Source organism: Nipponia nippon, unplaced genomic scaffold, assembly GCF_047370975.1.
Source record: "Nipponia nippon isolate SJK-2023a ecotype South Korea unplaced genomic scaffold, ASM4737097v1 scaffold_3, whole genome shotgun sequence".
Lineage (NCBI taxonomy): Eukaryota > Metazoa > Chordata > Aves > Pelecaniformes > Threskiornithidae > Nipponia > Nipponia nippon.
Window position 1 is genome coordinate 73,426,456 of NW_028262347.1, and position 24,441 is coordinate 73,450,896.

At 40.5% G+C, this 24,441-nt stretch overlaps 1 protein-coding gene across 3 annotated transcripts in view; it reads left to right on the top strand.

Annotated features, from left to right (window-relative positions):
• The window catches only part of BCAT1 (branched chain amino acid transaminase 1), a 68,673-nt gene that overhangs the window by 15,873 nt on the left and 28,359 nt on the right, over positions 1-24,441 (top strand). For all 3 annotated transcript variants that reach the window (XM_087765419.1, XM_087765417.1, XM_087765418.1), the window contains exons 2-3: positions 2,674-2,745; positions 21,389-21,589. In XM_087765419.1, the coding sequence (XP_087621545.1) occupies positions 2,728-2,745; positions 21,389-21,589 (219 nt within the window). In that variant the 5' untranslated portion in view covers positions 2,674-2,727. The remainder of the gene's footprint in view (positions 1-2,673; positions 2,746-21,388; positions 21,590-24,441) is intronic.

Genomic DNA, 24,441 nt, shown 5'->3' on the forward strand with positions numbered 1-24,441 from the left:
TTTAAATATGAGTTAAATCTGTAAAACATAATGACTTCATGGAGAACAGGAGTGGCCCCATGGCATATGCCCAAAAAATGGGATGTTGACTTCACTGAGTTTAGTGAGAACCCTGAACTGAAGAGCAACATGATTGAGCCCCTAGGGGCTGTTCTTGTAGGTGGTCCACACCTGAAATTCACATAAAAGTTTTGTATCTTTTTAAAGATCATGAAAGAGAATATTAAACTATATCCAGCTTTGGTCCTCTGTGTCAATGCCAAGACTTGCTTTAGGGCAACTTCGTAAAGCAGAGATGGGAAGACACTGAAGCGTGATGGTTGAGTATTTGTTAGTATTTGCTGTCACCAGTAACTACTATTAGAAAATCCAACTTTGCATATTAGATATTAGACAAAAGCCAGCAATGGAGCTGGAGCTGCTTGAGAAACTCTTGCTCCACAGCTGGCAGTTCCCATCCTGTTAGCTGGTAATCGGCACGCTCTCCATCCTAATTCACTGCAGTGCAAAGAAAAATCAGTTGGCTTAATTCATCTGCAGAATTCTTAACTATTATAAACTGTTGGTGTCATGAAGGCCTTCTGAGATTTTACCACTGAATTTGGAAGTATTTGAAGAATTACAGGGAAAGCAAGGACCAATGTTTAGTTCAGACTGTCCCTCAGCTTGGGTAACACTTTTGTCCTGCTAGGGTCTGACACTGAATGCCATTGAGCACTCTACCAAAAAGACTTGTCGTTCTGGAGTAAAAAACTCTAAGCTTTAAGGCAAATAAAACATATTTTTAATAAGGTTTTAAGGTAAAGCATATTGGTACCTTGTAAAGAGATTTGTGATTGCTCTCGGCAGAGCCTCCTTTAGTTGACAGGAAGGAGCCTGTAGCTGTGATTGCATGTCTCACTGTAGAGGGTTATAAAAAAAAAGAGGAACAGAAGGGTTAAAGGTGATGGTGAGAAAAGGCAGGAGGGATGTTATGGCCTCCCTGGGACCCAGGGGGGAGGGGAGAGGAAGTGAGATGTGCTGTGGCTGGGAGTTTGCTTTTTCTTTTGTTGGTAGCAAGCCTGCTATCTGTTAAAGGGCCACTGAAGATACTGTACTTTTTTTTTTGCCCTGTCTACCATATCCCCAAGATTTGCAAAAAGGGTAAAAAAATCATGTTATTTGCCTTGAGTGCGTCATGCTTCACAGCCCGTGAGCCATGCGGCCCAAGTCCTGGCCCCACAGTTTGGTGGCTGTTGCAGGACTGTGGTGGCTGGTGTCTCCCTGGCACTGCCATCCACCCTAGACGCAGCCCTCCTTGTAGGGTGAGGGCTGCTCCATGATTAAGAGCTTGGGGCAGGGATCTCACAGGGTGACCGTGAAGGGTTTCTTCTCCACCTTGTTCCTTCAGGGGATTATAGGTTTGTCCCAAGGCTTTCCCACCTGGGCATCCACCCAAGATGCAGCAAGGCTGAGGGGGTGGCAGGGTGAGAGGCAGCCACGAAGTGGTGAGCAGCCAGTGCAGGCTCCTCCTAGGGCTTTTCCCTTGTAAGGTTGTAAGCCCCTTGCCTGTCAGCCCTGGCAACAACATCCCTTAGTGTGTCTGTCTTTCCTTCACCCCCTGAGACAGCCCCTCTGACCAGCATGACTGTTTTCCCATGTCCACCCATCCCTGGCCTCATCTCAGCAGCTAGCCATCCCCTCCGCCATCCCCTCCATCTTGCCAGTAGTGCTTCCCTTAAGCCATCCTCCTAGCTGTCCCCTTCATGGCCCACCCCCCAGACAGTCTTGCTCCTGGCACCTTCCTCCCTCTCTCAAACCTCTGCCCCCACTTTACCTTTCCAGCTCTTTCTTAAAGGCTGCTCGGAAACAAGAAATGCTGTCAGGGCTGTATTTTTCTCCTTTGCTCTGTGCTGTTGGGTGTAATATGCATTTACTGGCCACTGGCAAGGAAGGTCTAGCTAGTGCAGGAAGGTCCACAAAGATGCTAGCCTGATGCTGTGGGAACTGGGGATCTTGCTTTTAGGTAGATGGCTTGCACCTGTCTATGTTATCCCTCTGTTGCTGAACAGAAGGATGCCTAGAACTATCACACTTTTTCTTTCAGTTCCTTTTTAGCATAGTCGGTGGCAGAACCCTTAAGTTCAACATAGTAGATAATTCAAAATACTTTGATTATATACTTATATAGGTGGGCATTCCTTATCACTGTCTTCATTCAATGAAGGATTTAACAAAAACAATTCGTTCCCTTTTTCTTCCATTCTGCCTAGTCAGGCTTCTCTGAGAAAAGGCAAAAGCAAATCTGTTAGGTGGATGTTTTAGCAGAGAAACTGGGATCTGATGGAATTGTGTAAAAACACAGTTTACTTATTCAGGTTTGAATGAAAGACTTGTGATGTTGTCCATGCCCTTCCCCACTTCAGAGTGATAATTTAGTCTAAGACATTGTCTCTCCTATAAATCCCTGAAATACAATTGCACAAAATAATGCAACTGAAGTAAAACTAAAAGCCTAGAAAGTGGAAAGATGTGCTAAGAAACTACCAAAAAGTTCTTGCTAATATATTTACTGATGACAAAGTCTGAGTGATCATTCCGTAAAATCTGTCCCTAAATAAAATTAACTGAATGTGTATCAACTTTTCTGCAATGTGCATTGAATTTGATTTCCTCTGTTTCTATCTCTTCTAGGGCTGTCAAAATGAGTGCACGGCTGGAGGATGTTCGGGAGAAACAGCAAAGCATATGACTGAGTCTTTCAAGGTATGTTGTCTGTTAAAAGACAGGCGTCTGAAGCGTTTCAGTAGATGGTGCCAGACAGCATCCATAACATGGTAGTGATTATTGTGCAGGCCTTCATAGCTGCTGACATGCTTGAACGTCATAATTCTGTAAATAATTCTGTAAGTTGCATTTGCTGAAAATTTTTTCAATGTAGAAATTAAGAATGTTACAAGAAGAAATTCTTTAATTCATTATAGTTTCAGGTACTAGCTGACTAGTTAATAGTCATTGAGCAAAAATTAAAATGGTATAGGTGATTTTATTTTTACTCATATCTGCTTCAAAAGCAACAGAAATAAAGCTTGATTCCCCCCATTAAGGTTTTTTTCCAAACAAAGTCTATATAACACTCTACTGTTTGTTAAACTTTGGCATTATGAACAGTGTTCAAATATAGGTTTTTCCATCTGGTCTGAAAGTTGCAGAGCTACGGATCTCAGAAGGACTCCAAAGCACACCACAGCTCTGGCACATTATCAGCACTCAACAAGCAAACAGGGCTATGATAATAAAGAATGCTGAGCAGCTGCCAGGAGCTGACATGAAATTGAATCTCTTTTTTCCTATTTTAATCTTAAGCTTAGAACTGAGCTCAGTTAAGATATCACTCTTTTCCTCTGCCTCCTTCCTGAATGCAGTGCAACTAAGAGCTCATTTTAAACACTGTGTGGACACAGATGTCAACTTTTAATTTTCTGTTGGAAATGTAAAGCCCATCAGCATGTACTCCTTTGAATTCTACTTCTGTCCTTATTCCCTTTTTTTCTGTTTATACTTCTTTTGCCTTTATTCCTTATGTCACACATCTGTAATTCTTTCTTCCACTCTCTTTCCCTAGTTTACAATCTTTAAAAAGCCTCATCTATATTTTGCAGATGTTTAAAAATAGTACCCAGAAAAAGGTGACCTCACTTGTGCTTTTTCAGCAGTTCCCTTCCTGTTATTGCTGGCTATTGTCAGCAGTACATGAGATGAAATTATAATGGTACACTTTGTAACTGTCATGTTCTTCCTGATTTTTTGGGCAGTGTCACTTCTGTGCAGTCTTCTGAATTATGCTTAAGTAGTTATTTCCCTTTTAGTTGCCACGCTTTAACCAGATATGGAAAATAAATACTGCAGAAAATGTGTTGGACTCCTTGTTAAGGTTTATTCTGATGCCGGTCTTATTGAAAGCAGCAAACAATTCTTGAGAGTCCATGACTACAGAATTTTGCCATGTAGCAACATGTCATTTAATTTCTTCTTCCCCATTCTCAGCCCTTCCCAGTTCTTCTCTTCCTCATTTCTTTGCATTGTGTCTCTCTGGCAATTCTGCCCAAGAAGGAAGATTTAGGATGACTTTACAGCCACAAGGTCTGATTTGGAAAATGTTGACAAAACCAGGCATGCAACCAAGTTTGAAACCCTGAGAATTCACGAGTATGAAGTGCAGAGTTGTTTTGTGAATTTGCCTTTAATAAATAGACGAGATAGATCTCAGTAGGTTCATTCAGTAGAGCGTGCTCATGTATTTAAAAACAAAAATTGCTTTACAGAGAGAAGACTCTTGTGTAACGGCACTGTACTGTTTCCTTCCACTCACTGAGGTAGTCCAGAAGGAAGACAGACAGAGTGGCAACAAACTCTGATAGTGTTTGGGTTGTAGGTGAACTGGGCATAAACTAAAGCAGACTTAAAGCAGATTTAATTATACCATCAGTCAAGCAGGTGCCTTACCAAAGCTCCAAATATTGGGTGGCACAACGTTGGATTTAATCCAGTTTCCTTTCCATCAATACTTGTATGTCAGCTAGAATGGCAAATCATTGTAGTGGAGAGTCTGTGTGAGGGCAAAAATATATTAGCAGGTGGGACAGATGGTCATAAAGGGAATAATACTAGAAAAAACAGCTGGCTCAGGCTGAAGTCTAATTTGTAAGTCCATTCCTGCCTTATGGCTCTGTTTCTGAAGATTAGCTGCAGTCACCAGAAAGGGGTACAGTTTTTTAGAAAATACTGTACTGTAGGGGGGTGTGTATATGAAAGTTATGATGTGAATACAGGTACTGATTGCAGTGTCATGCATTATAATAATTTTTTTCAGTCTCTTTAACTTCGTTGTCAAATTAAAAGAAAAATTTTGTAAATGGAGAAAAAAATAACACCAGACAATGACAAATAAAATAGCCTGGATTCATTCTAGGGAACTTCACAAACATTTCTGTGGAAGACAGTTACGGTTACAATTTCAGAAACTATAGCTAATAATATTTCAAAGAAATCAAGTTGACCCATGGGGCTGACTGTACTGAAGAAAGCTGCAATTTTGTGCCAGTAACCTAAGTAATCCAAGATTGTGGGAATGTAGAAAACAGGGTATGGTTTTGTTTATGCTTACATAAAACATATTGTTTAAAGTGGATGATACCCAGCATTTGAATCCAGATTAGCCCTCTGAAGACATTTCTTTTTAGAATGCAGTGCTGTGCTTTTTAGGTGAGGTGAGCTTCTTTGAATTTCACTGCAATTTCTGCCTGACTTGGAAAAGTGGGCTAGGAGAGTCCCTATACACTGGGAGGGAAGGAATGAAGGCTACCTACAGCTTCTAGCAAGCAGTGAGCCCCTCTGCCACCTGCTCGCTGTTTTCAATTCTCATGGGCTTCTCTTAAGTCAATAGGTCAGAATTGGCACTTTGTCCATTTTAGCTGCTACTGAACTACTTCAATTTGACTCACTTCTGCAGTTAAAAGTCTCATCCTGACAGGTCTGTGATTTACAAGTTACTTAACATATTGCATTTAGAGTTGACACATGACCAGTGATCTTGGAACAGATAAGAAACATCGAAGGAAACGGTGATTATGCTAGAGTTTCCTGTATTGTAGAAAATGTCAAATCTCCAGGATTTATCTACCCAGCTCCTTCCACTAGAATGAAGTCTTCCTCCCTCCCGGAGCAGCTGTATGCACATATTTATATATTTATTTATTTAAATAACTGACTGTGCTTTGTGACCATAACCTAAGAAGTTATACTTGTAGTTTTTGCCTCTTGTCAGCCTTGGATCTCTAGGAGGGGAGTATGAAAGCAGTAATGGAAAGTACAGTCATTCTCTGTACCTCTGAATGTATTTCAGAATGTTGAATCAAGAAATGCACATATCTGGTTTTGTTCTTGTACATGTTTTTTTTGCATGCAGTAATACCATGAAATAGCACAGTTATGTCTAAGGTACTTAATGTTTATGATTAAAAATCTGGTAATTTCCTTAATGCATTCATTCTGCTTATTGTACTGTCACAAGAATGAATGTTGTTTGATAATGTAGCCGTCTATTTCCATACGTAAGTCTAATTTGTTTTCTTTTAATGTGTGTATTAGCTCTGACTTTGAATTCGTAATACTTGGTTTTAAGAAACTAAAGGCATCTATGATTGCCTTTTCTTTCCCTCACGCTATCAACCCATATCCAGAAAGATGATTTTAGATTTTATGTAACCTTTTATCATGGAATACATTTTCTCTTTGAGAGACTCATACATGGAACACTTCAAGAAGGTATTGCCTGCTCCTTTAATATTTCTCTGTGTTTTAATGATCTGAAGTGATGTGGAATTAGTTGGGCATCTTAATGGTGCAAAGTTCAGTTCTTTTGTTTTAATTTTTAATGGCCTACTTAGTGTACCAAAATGGTGCAGACCTTCTAGGGAATACTGGCTAGCCTGCTACGCCAAAGCAGAATAAAGTAGCTGTAGTTTACAAGTGGATCTGGATTGACTTGCTAATATGAAGACTTGTGGTAGTGGAATGAAAAATGGTTAAATGGAGCTTCTGTATCTGAATGGCTCCTCATGTTACTCCAAATAACTGTGAGTGTCCCCGCAGAGTCTTCTGCAGAGAGACCCAACCTTCCAGGCTCCGAGCCAGTGGGATGCAAGCCCATGGCAGACTGGAAGCTGTATAGGCAGGTTAGTGCAGTGCTGTGCTCCAACTAATGATCCCTGTTGAGACCTTGGACTTGCTAGACTGAATACAGTGCTATGCTAATATGTTTGTATGGCTTCCAGTTTGAAGCTAGCTCACATCTAGCTGTGTGAGATGCTGGATATAGTGAATTTTCTGTAATGAGGTATGTTTTAGTATTTGCTTCTTGCATTGCTATAATGTTTTAGAGCCCAAGCTGTGAAGTAGCTGACATTGTGCTAGGTATTGTACAAATTAGAACGTAAAGATTGTTTCCACACTATAGGTAAAACTTACAAATAAACAATCAAAATCTCTGACAGTTTTTGCACAGAATCTAAAATGTATTTTAGCTCTGGATGAAGTATGAAGAAACTGAAAATTTATTTCCAGTGCAGTCATTTGTGGTTCAAATTGAGAGATTGCCAATGAAAGTTTCACAGACGTTGATCTTGTTCTTGGAGGTCTCTTCACACAAATGTAGTTGTTCCTTGTAATAGGACTTTTAGTTGCATGCTTTAAAATGGGTAGCCTTTGCGTGAAATGACTGTGAACTTGGCTGGCTCTATGCAAAACATATTGTGCTGATTCCGATTCTCTGCCTTTTTCATGTTCTTGACAAATAATGCAATAACATTAAAGATAAAGAACAGGTCTATATCTTACTCTGGAAACATTAAAATTACAAATAAGGTAGTATTACAGGAGTAATCTATGCAGTTAAGATGTAGGTTAGATGTTATTGCAGTATGCAGCATTTCTTGTTATATAGTATACATTAGAAAGAGTTGGAAAAATTCCTTTTTCCTGTGGAGAAAGATATGCCTAATTTCAAAACAGTCTTTCAAAGGAAAACCTGACTAATTATTGCATTTTCTATGTTTACATTAATGAAACTACAGTACTGTGATTCATTACCATGTTTATACTAATGAAACTCAAGTGTGTCTATAATTTGTGCCAAATATAGTGGGGTATAGGATTCCTTACTCTGGGAATTGGGAGAGGGACCAATCCATGTTGAGATACTAGAGAGTTTGAAGCTTTATTTTCGAAAACTATTTTATATGTGAAAAGATTGCTGACAGAGATAAAGAATAAACAATTCTCCAACCCTGTTTTTTTAAAGAAGAAAATTGTTTCTTCACCAAATTTTCTTCCGCCTGCTCCAATGCAAAGATTAAAAACATACAAAATACAGAATAGTCTAATTTTATGAAACATCTTTTTAAAATCTGAACTAATTGGCTATATCACATTGGCACAACATTAGAGTTACATGGTGAAAGTTCCACTCCTTGAAGACTTTAGGAAGTACATAGCACTTCTCTTGTGTTTTCATTTTATATGAGCAGTACATAAAGTTTCTGACATGCTCAGAGCATATGGATCAAGAGAATGCTGAAATGTTTTTGGAATGAGGACATACATGCATTACAGTTACCACATTATGTATAAAGTTAATAAATACAAAGCAGTTTGCATGTTTTATATATTTTCACATCTCTCCTTCTCCAGCTTGTTCTCAATTTGTCATTTTCTACTGACATCAATAAATTATTCACCTGCCAAAGCATATGGACACTCAATGAGGCTTTTTGTCATGTTGCAGCTGTTGATTCTTCTGTGGTTTTGGGGTTGGGGGGGTGTTAGGAGAATGCTCTGCGTTTCCATTTTAAATTCTGTATTAGACCCCATTTTAAATTTTGATTGATCAGATAGAACGTTTCCTTTATGTTTATGTTAAGTTGTATGGGAGAAAATTTATTACAGAAATTTACAAATATCTTGATGCTGTGATGAGCAGTAGCCCCCCAAAATGTGTATATAGGAAAGCTGCTTTTATATAAACTGCCAGCAGTAAAAGAAAGATGACCACTTGGATATCTATGTGTGTGCGTGTGTGTGCGTGTGTGTGCATATAACATTATACAACAAGGCATCTCCAGATATTTTGTGTCTTAGAATCATAGGTCATCCAGTCCATCCTCCCACTGAAAGCAGGACTCTCATCAGCACCAGACCAGGTCAGCTGTGGCTTTGTCTGTTGAATGCTGTGCTGCGCTACTCTCTTTAAGAAAATGTTTTTTTCTGATGTACAGTCTGAACCTCCTAAGCTAAAACTGTGTCAGTTACCACTTGGTAGGTCATCTCCATATCATTTCCATGGAACTACATAGCTGTAGCCACTGTTAGATCAGGATGCCAAGCTAGAGGCCAATTCTGTTGTTGTCATAACAGTATTTAGCATTTGTGGACTGGGCATTGCTTTAGAAAAGGTCATTCTGATTTTATCTTGATTTCAGCTGAATCTATTCACTGTAGCTTTTCATCAATGGCAGTAAAATTGTTTGCTTTTTGTCGTGAGTTGAATCAAAAAAGATTGGCGAGTAATAATACTATTAGATCACAGTGCCTTCATATCCCTTGGTTATGCCTCCTAGCAGGGTATGTATATGCTGCGGAACAACTTTAGGTGATTTACAATCAAACCCATTCCCTCATCTTCACATGCCAAGAGGGAAACCAGCTACAGCACAGAGAAGATTGAGTGCTGAGTGGTTTCTGTGGTATTCTGCATCCACACAGGCATTGCACAAACTCTTTTGAATGTTGCTAATAATAGCTGGGCAAGACTGACTTGCATATCTGCTGCTTTCATTCCAGTTATTAGGAAAGTATGGGTCTAGGTTACAGTAATGATCAACACACAGTGTGCTTACAGTTGAGCGTCCTGTTTTGACAAAAGAGGGAAGAAGCAAAGCCCAATATGTGTTAATGAATATTTCAGTTGTTGTTGGTTCCTAGGAGAAAGTGGCTTTCCTGAAGGAGACTGTGCAAGATACACTGATGCAGCTTAGTATTGCCGATGGCTCTACCTGGCACATCAGTATTTCTAAATCAAGCTTGTTACCACGGAGTAGTAGCAGTAGTGTCACTGCTTCAGGACTGTAGCAGCCGTGAAATGCTACTGAGCAATGACAAGTTCTTAGTGCTGTGAAAATAATTCACCATGATTCTTCCATGGTATGCTAATGCGTGGTTTTCCAATAGTCTGCAAGTAGGTTTCACATGCCATCAGGAACCCAGCTATAATGGGGCATTCGAGATCTATGGCAGCTCTCTTCAGTTTTATCTTGGTGGCAAGTAGTTATGTGTTTCTCTTCAGGTGGGTAATGTCCTTCAAATAGTTGCAGGCTTTTAGCAAATAGGTTTTCTAAGCTGTAGTAGAGAAACCGATGGTGCCATTATCTGAAGCTGTAGGATTTGCAAATAAAGCTAATTGTCTTCAGCAAATAGTAGAAGCTTTAAGCCAAGATAAAAGGAAGATGCTAGAAAAACAGCCAGGGGACAGTTTGGCTGAGTTGATTTATAGCACAAAGAAAGTGTTCCTTTATCTTCTTCTTAACTAGGAGTTTAAGATATAGTTGGTGTCTGTAAAAACACAGAAATTGCAGTAGAATTTTGGAAATTCCATTTGGCCTGTGTAATTTTCTGGATTTATTTTTACCAAGGTGAAGAATTGCTTTTAAAATGTAGGGCTTTAGCACCATCCAATGATTCCGAAAGGAAACTATAGGACTCCAAAACGTACAAAATCCATGGTGTCCATACCTATTTCCAAGAATTCTTAAATTTTAATGTCATTGTGATATCAAGTCCCCAGATTTGATATTAAGTGTTTTCTTTGCTGAACATACATGAATAGGAACTACAATTTAGGAAGAAAAATTAGTCTTTTTTTTCCATAGTGTTCTGTTGGCCTTTCTGCTTGCTTTTGAAATTATTTCTATATCCTAACTCCCATGAACTAACAGTCTAGGGAGCTGGAAGATTTTTATCTTAATCCCGTACTTAGTCCCCTTTTCTAGGAAAGTACTGAACGGAATGAATTGGCAAAATGTGGCAGTTCCAGTGGCAGATCAAACATGGAAATTCATGGCAAGTTGTAAGTTTACCTTCTGTATATCAGTGTGAGAGGTAGATGGAATAAGTGAAAAAGGCAGGTGTGGTTAACTGAATGCTTGAAATTATTCCTGTAACCTCTACATAAGAGACTGTACCATGAAAGCAATTTATATTCCCAAAAGTTTTTGAAATTCCATATGAAATGATAAATTCTGTATGCCTTGATTCCATGAATCCACTTCCCTGCATGTCTGCAGGCTTATTAAAGTCAGGGTAAGAAGATTTAATTGCAACTGCTCAGGACTTGGACATGTGAGATTATGGTGCTATTCTTGGCTATTCCACATAACAGGTTTGTGACTGCCCAGGCTACGTAAGTGAAATATTTCCAACTTGTTTGTCTGAAATTTAGGTTTGCAATTAATTTCTTCCTCCAATATGACAACTCTTTTAAAAAGCTTAGATGTAAATATCTCATTTTTTGTTTCACTTTGTTCATGTGAAATAGAAATGACAGTGTTTCCTGAACCAGGAGACAGTAGTGTCTTAAATATTTGTGGACCAAATTTGTAAGTTTTGTTTTCATACAGCATTATTTGAACATCTAAAACACTGTGCCGCTGTACAAAAATGTGATATCTACGAAATGTCACAGATCTCTCTATTCCATTTTTGTGTCATAGGCCAGTGTGAGCCCTCAGCTTGTGTTAGGCTCAAACCTTCTCCCAGGCAAACTCTTTCTAAAAATGGAACATTGTGTTTATGCTATAATGCAGAAATACAGCGGTTGTGAGGCAAGGAGCAGCACAGCATCAGGAATTGCATTAACCAAGATGTCTGATATTTTGAGAAGAAGCAGTATATACTAATAGTGAATAATATGAATAGTTTAATTAGTTAATGTGTTCCGTTAGTGAAGAATGGTCCGAGTTTTGTATTTATGGAAACGTTTGAGTATGAGTCTGAGAGGACTTTCTGTGTAATGAATTGGGCTATTACAAAATTGCAGTCTGTGATTTCCCTTATCGTTCTATATGGAATTGCTTCTTTCTAATCAAAAGCCCAGGTATATCTGCATTGCAAACATGAAATGCAGTTGCATGGCCAAAGAGGATTTTTATATAGCTAACTTGACCAGCAGTTACCGTGAGCTACAGCAATGTGTTTTTCAGTCCAGTGCAATGACTGCATTAAAGCCTGCTCATGCTTCCTCCCTGTTCATACTTTCTGATGACCCCACTTAGCTATCTGGAAGAACTGTAAGCAAACAGAAATAGTTTATATGACCAAAATGTAATAACATGTCCAGTTTCTGTTCCTATGTTTAATAGTCTTATCAGCATCTTGGTGGTTTATATTTTAAAGAGGTAGCCATATTTGAAATGTTTTATATAATTCCTTGGTAGATGAAATTTCAGATCTACAAAAACCAGTCATCTAGTAAATACCATTAGCTGGAGTAAAGGAGATAGACCACATTAAAATCAAATAGATGCTTTCCTTAAGATTTCCTTAATGTCAGGTAGAAGGTTTCCTTAGGATCTGTAGGAACCCCATTCCCTCATCTTTCTGAACTTTAAAAATATATATCTTCTGAAACTTGTATCCATGGAGAACAGACTAATGAGTAAGGGACAAAAAAAACCCCAAAACCATTATTAGTCCTTTTAATTTTACTGAAGCAGTAGAAATGGGTGAGGCTATAAAGATTCAGGTAGTTTTGTCTCACAATCCAAATTCCTACAAAGCTGGAGGAAGGAGTCTTGATTAACTTAAATGGGCTTTGGATCAAATCAGTCGGAGTTGGTGCAGGGCCACATTTTAGCACATATGGAAAAACTCTTAAAATTTAGTTAGTGCCATTGAAATCAATGATGTTATGCATTATCCATGTGCTTGAGTGTTTTGTTGGGCAAGACTGGTTTCTTCAATGCTTTCTCTACAGTCTAGCCAGACTGGAGCTTCCCAGCATGTTTATTTCTGGTGCATTTTGGGAGCTTCAGACTGCATTTTCAGCTGTGCTGCTGCCCTAGGTGCCCTTTTCATTCTCTAAGGCAAGAAGTTTCTGTCAATTCCAATCGCTTATCTGTTGCTTGTCAGAGCAGGTTTACTTCCCTGCCTACTGCTCCAAATCAAACATTCCTGCATCAGAGTTGGAGCATCCATCAGGTCAGGGGAAAAGTTAAAGAAGCCAACAGTATGTTGTGCCCTTCTCCTTTTTTTCCCATTGCTTGCAGAGTGTAGCAGAAGCTCATTCTTTGTTTTGATAAATATTTGATGAATATCTGTTATGAATAGTTTAGGTTAGATGCCTTGCAGAGGATGGACAGACAAAGTCCTTCCAGCCATATTTTCTGTTGTTTCCATGATTGACTCACAACTGGTTCAGAGCCTTGACTCCATTTGCTTTGTCATTTGTTCTGTGGTTTATCACCCAGTGTACAGTCAACCTGATGCAATGATTCCAGGCCCCAGTCTAATTACATGTGCTAACATATTCTCAGATGAAGTCTCAGGGAAGCTTTATGTTGAAAGATTTCTGGGTATTCTCCCTGGGGTTGCATTTTATTTTTTCATAGTAGGAAAATGAGGGCTTTCTTCCTGCTCAAATCTTATTATATCTTGGCACACTTTCCATTCTCAAGCCTCAGGCTCTGCTGTAAATTTAAAATAGTAATGACGGTAAAGGGATTATAAGATAGCTTACATTAACATTATTTTTTATACTTACAAGCTAGTAATAGATTTCTAAGAATTTATTTAACTCTGTCTTATTCTGTTTTCAGTTGATAGAACTCTTACTGTTCTTATTGCTTCTACTACAGACTTTATTATTGTGATCAGAGCCATACAGGGCTTAGCCCTATACAGGAAGTAATGGTCTCTGCCCCAGAAAACTAGCAGTCTTTTCCAAAGAAGGTGGGGATGGGAGAAGAAACAAAACCACAGACCTTGGTTTACCCAAGGCCTGTAGGACACAAATCTCCTCTTTTTTACTCAAGTAGATGCTGCTGTGGTGTCAGCTAGTGATTAGTGGATAGAGGTGAGTGGCAGTAAGTCAGACAAACTAGACAAAAATAACACCAGCTACAAGTTGATTGCAGTTGGTTTAATCTACTGGAGCAGTGTTCAGCATTTCTATTTCTAAGACAGGGTTTAGGAACAGGAGGAACAGGTGATTGCTTATTTTGTCCCAATGCAGGAGAAAAGTACCAGTTTCCCTAACACCGTACACAGCCTCCATAACCTTTTCCTACTTTCTAGTTGCATAGCCTAGCACTGCTGCTGTCTGCTCTGATGTCACTGATGGAAGAGTTGGCATGTCATCCCTGATTCACAGAATCATAGAATGGTTTGGGTTGGAAGGGACCTTAAAAATCATCTAGTTTCAACCCCCCTGCCATGGGCAGAGATACCTTTCACTAGACCAGGTTGCTCAAAGACCCATCCAACCTGGCCTTGAACATGTCCAGGGATGGGGCATCCACAACTTCTCTGGGCAGCCTGTTCCAGTGCCTCACCACCCTCATAGGAAAGAACTTCTTCCTTATACCTAATCTAAATCTACCCCCTTTCAGTTTAAAGCCATTACCCCTTGTCCTATCACTAAATGCCCTTGTAAAAAGTCCCTCTCTGGCTTTCTTGTAGGCCCCCTTCAGGTACTGGAAGGCTGCTATAAGGTCTCCCTGGAGCCTTCCCTTCTCCAGGCTGAACAATCCCAACTCTCTCAGACTGCCCTCACAGGAGAGGTGCTCCAGCCCTCTGATCATCTTCGTGGCCCTCCTCTGGACTCACTCCAACAGGTCCATGTCCTTCTTATGCCAGGGGCCCCCCCAGAGCTGAACACGGTACTCCGGGTGGAGTCTCACAAGAGCAGAGTAGAGGGGGAGAATCACTTCCCTCAACCTGCTGGTCACGTTTCTTTTGATGCAGTTCAGGATACAGTTGGCTTTCTGGGCTGTAAGTGCACGTTGCTGGGTCATGTTGAGTTTTTCATCAACGAACACCCCCAAGTCCTTCTCCTCAGAGCTGCTCTCAATCCATTCTCCACCGAGCCTGTGTTTGTGCTTGGGATTGCCCCGGCCCATGTGCAGGACCTAGCACTTGGCCTTGTTGAACTTCATGAGGTTCACACGGGCCCACCTCTCCAGCCTCTCAAGGTTCCTCTGGATGGCACCCCTTCCCTCCAGCGTATCAACCACACCACACAGCTTGGTGTCATTGGCAAACTTGCTGAGGGTGCACTCGATCCCACTGTCCATGTTGCCTATAAAGATGTTAAACAGTGCTGGTCCCATTGATGACCCCTGAGGAACGCCACTCATCACTGATCTCCACTTGGACATCAAGCTATTGACTGCAACTTTTTGAGTGCAACAATCCAGCTAATTCCTTATTCCACCAAGTGGTCCATCCATCAAATCCATGTCTCTCCAATTTAGAGACAAAGATGTCACGTGGGACAGTGGGACAGTGTCAAATGCTTTGCACAAGTCCAGGTAGATGACATCGGGTGCTCTTCCCTTATCTACCAGCACTGTAACCCCATCGTAGAAGGCCACCAAATTTGTGAGGCACGATTTGCCTTTAGTGAAGCCATGTTGGCTGTCACCAATCACCTCCTTATTTTCCATGTGCCTTAGCATAGTTTGGCACAAGCCTTTTTTTTGTGTGCAGTAGTACCTGTTAAGCATGATTCATGATGTCTGCCCGCAGAAAGCAGGCCCAGGTGGTGAAGGCTCTTCCTGGATCAGGTTGCAGTTCCCTGTGGGCTGCTCATAGTAGCCGCTCTACAGGAGCTATTATGTGCAACATATAATAGCCTGAACCCTATTGTATGAGGCTGCTGGGCTGGAATATCTAATGGGCAAGCTTCACCAGCCAGCTAAGATCACTGCTCAGGTCAGCAAGAAAATGGGGGCAATCCTCTGCCACCTGCAGCTCGACATCTGGAAAGCAATGGAGCTGAATGAGTTACAGGAGAAAGGTGGTAGCTTGCTCATTGGCTGCAAGGCCAAAAAAAACTTGTTTGAAAGAAGAGAGGGTTTCAGCTTCGAAAGATGAATTAACAAGCTGCTTTCTTCAGCTTAGTTGGTATCCTCAACCTAGTTCCCCACCGCTGCTTCTCTTTGGCAGTGCAAACCTCTTCTCCTCAGTCTGTTATATAGGAGGAGCCTCAGGTTCAGGAGGCCAGGCAGAAGGTGTTGTGGGGCGAAAGTAGCTGCTCCAGCAGAAAGAATGGCTTCCTGGGATAGAGATGTGTGTGCTGGGGAGGGCCCAAAAGCCATGATGAGGGTGCCACAGCCATAAGGACTGAAGGGCAGGAAAATGACATCCTTACCCCTGGAGCCCTCCTCAAAACCATTCTGTCTAGTCCCAGCCTCATTCTCTCCAGCTCCCCCTGGATACGCTTTGTTACCTTTCCCCTTTATAGTAATTCCTCATGCTCTTTGTAATCTGTCTCCTTCTCAAAATTTGCTCTGCTACTGCAACTGCATTTTGCTGTTCACAAGCGCAAGGGCAAAACAAGTTATTCAATTTTGCCTACGCTTCCATGTCTGTTATCGCATCAGAAGGCCCAGATCTTTCTGAGAATATGCTTACAAACTCAGAATAAGAAATAAAAAGTAATAATTGCAGTTGCTTTGTGATCTTGACTGAATCGCCTTGACTAGAAGTCAGGGAGGTTACTTATTTAATCAGAATAGATTACAGTCGGTCTCACTGAGTGGATGTTAATGTTTTGAGGATCTCTGCTGAAATTTGTTGTTATAGTTAGGTAACTTGTAAGCTATTTTAAAACTGGCGCTGCTAGTTCTGTTTTTACTCAAGTAAGTGATAGAAATGCTTGGCCCAGCACAGTGTTTAGAAAAGTTTGAGTATCTCAAATGAATTACACCTGTTACAGCTGCTCAGCCTGCTGCTTATGGTAAAGTAGTTTCAGTGCAGTAAAAATAACTGCAGCCAAGGATCATTTGGGAAGGCATTGGCAAAACTTGATGGAAAGAGTAGGACAAAATAGGCACTTTCCATCTGCACCTTCTCGAGACACCTCTCTAGGGTAAGAAAAGTAGGCATGTACTAATGAGAGTAACAGCTCTGGCCAGGGGCTGCTGTCAGCTCCAAATACAGTTAAGGCTATTGCAAAGACTGGGTAGAATAAACATTAAACTGACATCTTGGCTAAGGGCACCAGAATGTCTTGCTGCAGCTTTGGTTAAAATTGACACTGACCAACATGTCACTTTTAATTTGACCTAGCTCGTAACTGACAAAATCTGTTTTGATCAAATGATGAATTTTAGGAGGTCACAGTATATCTTCTTTACTTGGGCTAGGTAAAGCTTTGCTCTGGAAGAAGTTGCGTTGGAATCAGCAGGCACTTTTCAGATGAGGGGCTATTCAAAAAAGTGCATCTGGTAAAGACAGTGGCTGCCTGTAGGTGTAGTGTTGCTATATAAGCCCTGAAAATCAACAGTATCCAGCTGGCTTCCCCACCACTCCCTTTTGCCTACCATAGGCAGGGCAATCTGGCTCTTCCTATTTCTTACCAGAGTGCCCTGCGCTGGGACCTCGGTACGTACATCTTTTACGTACTGTACTGTTGCGACATGGAGAGTTTGCAGGGGTGGAACTACATCTTTGTCATTTTGCTTTAGGCAACAGGGGACGAATAGCTGCACTCAATAGACTGTGTGCCACATTCGTTTCTTTCTTTTATCTCCCTTATCCTTTTTTTTTTTTTTTTTTTACAGCATTTACCGGTTTTCCTTCCAGTTTAATGGTTTTATTAGGGATCAGTGTCAGAAGGTGCTTGAGAGCACGTTGATAAACAAAGCACGGAAAACACAAACCAAGCTGAAAATTGCCCTTTGTGTTGGTAGTACAAATAGCAGAGATCTGGATGGGTGTTCATGCATCCTTAATATGCTGCTTTCAGGGTGGGGGGAATGTTGACAAAGGAAAGAAAGAACCTGCCATTTATAAAGGTCATAGGTGATACCACGGTAGCACTGCGATAATGTTTTCATGAGTGATATTAAAGTAATAGGCATTGATACTTAATCAGTACTCCTGGTGTTAGTCACCTGGCCTTGCTCTGCTCTCTTTGTGTGGGTTCTTCTGAGGATTTAGTTTCCCTCCTGCTGGTGCTGCTTGAACAGCACCACAAAATGCTGGGACAGGACTTTGGGGCAAGTTAAGCCAAAAGGGCCTGTGGGCCAGGTGAGGTGTTGTGTAGGAAGTCCCATTACTCAGGGACCTAGAAGAGGTTGGGGGTGCTGGCAATACTTCACGCTGCAGACCACACTGTGGGAGAGAGTACTCCAAGGGTGGGTTCTCCAATGCCCCCCTTGCATCCCCCTCCATGGAAAAAAAAAAAAGATTGAACGTATTGCAGCGCTTGTGGTGTCTTGACATAAAAAGCATTGGGATTCTGAAAGATTCAGGTGATTTTGCAGTGTTCACTTGCACTACTCACTGCTTGGTAAAAAGAGGGAGAAAAATACAATAGAATGAATAAGGGGGAAGAGTCTTAAGAAAGGATTGTAAGAAAGTAATGGCCAAAAAAAGTCTTAAATGCATCTCCTGAGAGCTTAACAGGATTATAAGGATCAGCAAAATTGCCTTTTTGCCTGTTTAATGATTGTTGCCCTACTGGTCTGTCCAGTTTAGCCTATATTTGAGGTCTTCTGCAGGGTGGTCCTCTTGCCCACTTCATAGCCCTCTCTGGTTGTTTAGCCCCTGTCCGTGTATAAAAGTGGAGTGACGTGCCAGAGATCCTGCTTTCCTTCTTCCCCTGCTGTTCTTTAAGGATGATTCACACCGTATGAGCTACTGTTAAGAAAATTAACTCTATCCCAGCCAAAACCAGTATGAAAAACTATGCTGCATTTCTGCAGCTAGTCATGGCTTGTAAGAGAAAGTCTCTACAGTTAATCATGCAGGGAAACATTTAGCCTTCTTTGCTAATGGGATCTTTCTAGGAAAATATGAATGTGAATGAACAAGCTACAGTGACTCAAGTAATCTGCTGACTGCTGACTCTGATCTCTCACGTTGCCCTATATTTGAAGTCTTCTGCAGGGTGTTCCTCCTGTTGTTCGAAGGAAGCATTATGGGTCAAGTGTCATACCTGATATGGCTGAGTCAGGTGTTTGCAAAATGCCTGAATGAAAGCTGGTTTCCCTAAACACTGAAGGAAGTGAGAAACAGCAGGTGGGCTCCTTGTTCAGAGTGCGCAGCTCCAGGAAGCTCTGTTGTCCAGAAACTACTTGTTTTTTTTCTGGATAAGCATCACAGCTACCTACTTCTCTAGGCTTTTTGCCTTCAGGTGACTCAACCTGCAGTCCAGTCCAATGATTTTTTTTTTGTGACTGCAGAAAGTCCCCAGTTCTTGGGGCTGAGAGCTAAGCAGTGTAGGCTACTGCTCTGAGCCATGGCCACTGCTGTGCGACCGCCCATCACACAGGAGTACCCATTTTATTGAACTTGCAGGAGTGAGCGCTTGGCCCACCTCTTATCTCTAATGAGCCAGCATAGGGGTGACTCTGGATCTGGGACCCTCTTTGTATTAACCATTAGAGCATAACAGTGTGATCAGCATAGTTGTATTAAATTATCACTCACATGACAGAGACTCTGTCCAAGGCTCTCTTGAACCCCAGGTCTCCAAATCTGGAGAAATATCTTTGGTGTCAAATCTGAGCCAAAGAAAGCCCAAATGCTCCCATGTGAGCATGTTTCTTCACTTATGTGCAGCTTGCAGCTCCCTCTACATGTGCTTGTGGGCCTGTGAAAAGAGCCAAGTTAAAATCCTTCCCCATCCTTAAAGTAAAAGCTATTTGTTAACCCCAGTGAGCTTAGAAAACTGTTTTATAGTGCTGCCTTTCAACTAGTTGTACTACCACAACTAAGGAAGTGGCAAACTGAGGCATAACACCAGAAATCAGCACACTGATGGGAGTTCTAGGGGATGAAACTCCATATAATTCTGGTCCCCAGACCAGTTTATTGTAAAGATAATCACCTCTGATGAAAATGACCTGAGATGAGACAGAAGCCTTGTCTTCAGGGAGAGCTGTTAATACCACTGGCAGTAGGAGTTCTTTAGAAGCTGTGATTCTGTCCAGAGATAAAGCCAAGGATATAACTGTGTTCTACATCCTCACTTAAGCCCCATTGACATCTTGCTCCTGCCTAAGTGTTTTCCTGAGCTGTCTTGCATCGTGGATAATTGCAAACACTCCTTTGTGGCTCTTATTGTGATCCATGCTCTTCTGTGACATCTTATTTTCCAAAGCGCATAAGAGGTTGTCGACATCATTAAGTAGTGCTTTTCCTATTGGAGCATTGACTGTCAGCAGGATAAAGGGTATTATAAAGAGTTAAGAAGAGTAATTGTTGTTTCATCAGATTATGTATTAGTTCAACCAGGCTAATGCAGTGTAATATCTAGACAAGCCCTATAATTGGAGATAGTTTGAAATAAGCTTTCAGCCATTCATGTGCTCCAGCTCTAAGTTAATTTCACATCTAAGCCATTAAGCAAAAAAAACCAAACCCAAACCAACCAATCAATAAAAAATAGGCCATTATTCATTAAAAACATCTTGAAAATCAGGTTGTTTACAGAGACTGGGGTGCGTGTGTTCTTTTTCAAAAGCTTGGGACTTTTTTTTTTTACTCATTTTGCAAAACGTATGCTGAATCTGAGGAGTCAAAGTCAGTGATATGTCTCACAGAACCACCTTTTTAGTTCATGTGCAAATCATTTGAACAACGGTCCGAACTACCTGCGTTCCAGTCTATTCTATATGTACCCAACATAGAGGAGTAAGAATTCACTTTGGGGTCTGTAATAAGTGTCAATGCTTTCTGAGTCATGATAGGAAGGAAAATGGAGCTTTGAATGCAGTTCTTTGTTGAATTCTTCCTTGCCTCTGACCAACACAGTTTAAATGCTCAGATGGCATAGAAAGAGACTGGAGAGGGTGGATTAAGACTCTGCCCCCTATCTGTGTATTAAAGGGGAGTGACGTGCCAGAGATCCTGCTTTCCTTCTTCCCCTGCTGTTCTTTAAGGATGATTCACACCGTATGAGCTACTGTTAAGAAAATTAACTCTATCCCAGCCAAAACCAGTATGAAAAACTATGCTGCATTTCTGCAGCTAGTCATGGCTTGTAAGAGAAAGTCTCTACAGTTAATCATGCAGGGAAACATTTAGCCTTCTTTGCTAATGGGATCTTTCTAGGAAAATATGAATGTGAATGAACAAGCTACTGTGACCCAAGTAATCTGCTGACTGCTGGCTCTGATCTCTCACATTGCTTTTATGCATTAAAGGAAAATCAGTGTAACATATCTACTTAGTTGCGAGGGGGATTAATTTCTGATGATCAGCTTACATTCTGAGGTTCAGCAATTGGGTGTTTCTAGAACATGTATAGATGTGTTAATCTAAATGTCCAAGAAATTTTCATCTGCTAATTTTCTGTTTTTACACCTTGTTCTGCTTCCTCCACTTAACAGTGCTTCAAAATATGCTAACTACTTCTGGTACAAGCAGCACTGTCTATATGTGTGCATACACAGTATGAATACTTTGCTGGCTACTTAGAGGTTAGCTGCCTTTAACCATTCTGTCATTAAATGTCCCTGCAGATAAAATGTTGCATTTGTCCGTGTTCACTGATGCAGAATCATTTTAAAATCAGTTGGACTTAATTATTTTTATACACTTCATTTTTTTCTTCATGTTCCTTCAGGCTTCAGACTTGATTATTATCCCAGCTACGACTTTCAAGGAAAAACCAGACCCCAGTGGTTTGGTTTTTGGAATGGTGTTCACTGATAACATGCTGACAATTGAATGGTCCTTGGCTTCAGGATGGGAGAAACCTTACATTAAGCCACTTGAGAACCTTTCATTGCATCCAGCCTCCTCATCTCTGCATTATGCTGTAGAAGTGAGTACTGAATTGATTTGGAAACGGCTATTTTGTTTCATTAGCTCTTGAAGCAACAGCTTTGTAATACAGGGACTATTACTATCTTAAGTTTATTAGTATTGAGTTACATTTTGGTTTGTTAACTGATGTCCTTCCAGAATAATTCCATTATTGACAACAGGTTATGTTTATGTTAGTATAACTCAGAAGCAACTCTGGCCTGTGGAGTCCAGCTCACTTAACTTTCTAGCCTAGTGAAGGTGAGCCCTTTCTTGTGTGGTGACAAATTCATTTGAGAAAGCATTCTAGTTCACTGACAGTGAATCAGTCTAATTACTGTCTCTGGTGTAACTTAATGAAACACTGGATAAGATCTTGTGAGATTCTAAGAGTAGCTTTAATTTGGGGACTGAACATGCACTTTGTGAAAGTTATTTTAAGCTGATTTAAATCCATAGCTTGGATGGCAGGACAGGCTAGACAGCAGCTTGTTTGCAACTCCAAACAAGTCTGGAGAGCTCCGAACTAGATTTGATACATTCAGCATATACAAGTGTATTTAAGCAGAGAATATACAGCAAGGAACTTTGGAAAGTGAAATGTTAAGTCGGAAACCAGCGTGGTTAACAGTTTCCGTGCTTAGCTGCTTACTGTCTAAAGCTGCCTTTTGTGTCTCCAGAGCAGCTTTGGCTATACTCACATCTGTGTGAGAGCCTCAGTAGGGCACATATGCTGAAAGGGAAGCCTGCTTCTCCTCCCATTTCTGGGTAGATGGGAGTGTCTCCACTGAAGTTAGTGGAGTTGAGTGTGCTTCTTTTATTATTTCTTTTCTTTTTCTTTTTTTTTTTTCTTTTCTTTTTCTTTTTCTTTTTTTTTTTTTTTTTTAACTGCTAGTATAAGGGAAGGATCAAGCTTTTCCCTGCTTGTCGTCCCTGAGCTCCTGCCTTCACCATTTTTTGTTGTTGCTCTTTTTTCCCCATCTAGTCACCAAGCCTCCAAAGGTCCTGTGTAAATTACAACAGGCCCCTGTGACTAAGGCTGCAGCTCTTGATCTGCCCAAGAAGTAAGAAACCACGCTGGAGTCCCAAATCTATATTTCACTCTTCGTAGCATATTGTTGTAATGCTCGGCCTTTGGCCCAGTCTGAAATCATTGCTAATATGAATATGCTCTTATTTTTTTTCCATTTTTTTTATTCTTTTACCCTTATTGCATCACGTTTCCTCTAGCCAAGAGGACAGACAGAGGAGAATCTGGTGCCAATGCTGTGGCTCAATGAATACACAGTGGGTATAATAAAAACGATGAATTTGGCATTCCCTTCCCTTTCTCCTTGCCCTCCATGATGCAGTGTGATAGTGTGGATCTGCTGAAGTCCAGATCCAGCTCCTGTGATGTACAGATGTCAGATAATATTGTTTGCACACCACTGTAGCAACTGACCATCAAGCAACCGCAGCAGTTGCTTTTATTCAAGTTGAGCATTTCTGGAACACATCACTGTCTCCCTTTTTAATGAGTGAAAGGTTTTACTGAGCTCTGGAAGGTTAGAAGTATTTCTTTTTGGAGAAAAAGATTTAACAGCTTGAGAAGGCTTTGTGTTTCATTAATGATGTGATTCTTACTTCTCGCGAACCATTGATCGAATCTTAGTAGTAACATTCCTTCCTCTTCCCTCTCGTTAAAAGTTCTGTGGATGTGTTTGGGAGAAGGGTGGGGGGAAACAACTGTTCTGTGATAAGAAAGTAGCATTACAGAAATGTGGTATTAGTTAGTAACTGGCCCAATAAAAATCGTATCGAAGTATCAACCGTATCACCAGCTATGCCATCCTTTATTAAAGACAGAATGTTTTTTTTGTAGCTACAATGTCTATACTAGGAACAGGGTTTTTTCAAAACTGGATACAAAGCTTTTAATAAGGTTGGCATTGCCATAGGAATAAGATACATTTTGAAGGCAAAAAGTTCTGGGTTCTAATTCTGGTTCTGCTACATAGTTGGCAGGTGGCCTAAGGAAGATTGCCGGTATTCCTGCAACCCAGTTACAACCCAATTAAAATTTGTCATGTGGAAGGACCTAGCTCTGTCATGGGACTACAGAAAAGCTTTCTAAACATTGTATTCTACTGATCCTTATGGGAAAATTTTATAGAACTTAATAGTAATGAGACCTTGAGTATTCTACTAAAATTACTTATACACAGGATTCTTTTTTCCAAATAAAAATACCTGCAAATGTAGACTTCCGACCACACAGAATGTATTTCCAGCCATTTTTTGTAGAGCAGTCAGGAGGAAATGTCTGAGGAGACTGACAGCAGTGATACAGTTAAATTCATAGAACTCATACTGAAATTTAATATACAAAGAAATGCTTTAGAAAATAAATTCTAAAAATCTGAACTCTTGTCTATAAGCATAAGTGATCCTTTAATACTTAATCTAAACAATACCTGTATATATGTATATATTAATGTGAGCTTATATAATACATGTGTTTTCTATCTATAACTATAACTGGAAATTATCAATCTGTAACTGAAAATAACTATGAATAATTTGTGGCCATATGTTTTTTGCCGTGGTTAGGAGATGTTGTAGAGCATTTTGCTGGGAGGGCGCTGGTGGGATAAGTGTTTCCGGTAAATTGATTGTCAACACCAGTCATCCAGATTCTGCGGTTTGATGGGATAATTATGACTAATTTAACTTTCCTATAAAGTATAGATAAAACATTTTCATGTGTTCTTCCTCTACTGCAAGGCTGATGCATCTGTGTCTCATGCTAGCTAAATTCCCTTCCACAATGTAAGGGTATGTAAGGGAAATAAGTGACCAAGATTTTGCTACAACTGCAGCAAGAACGGC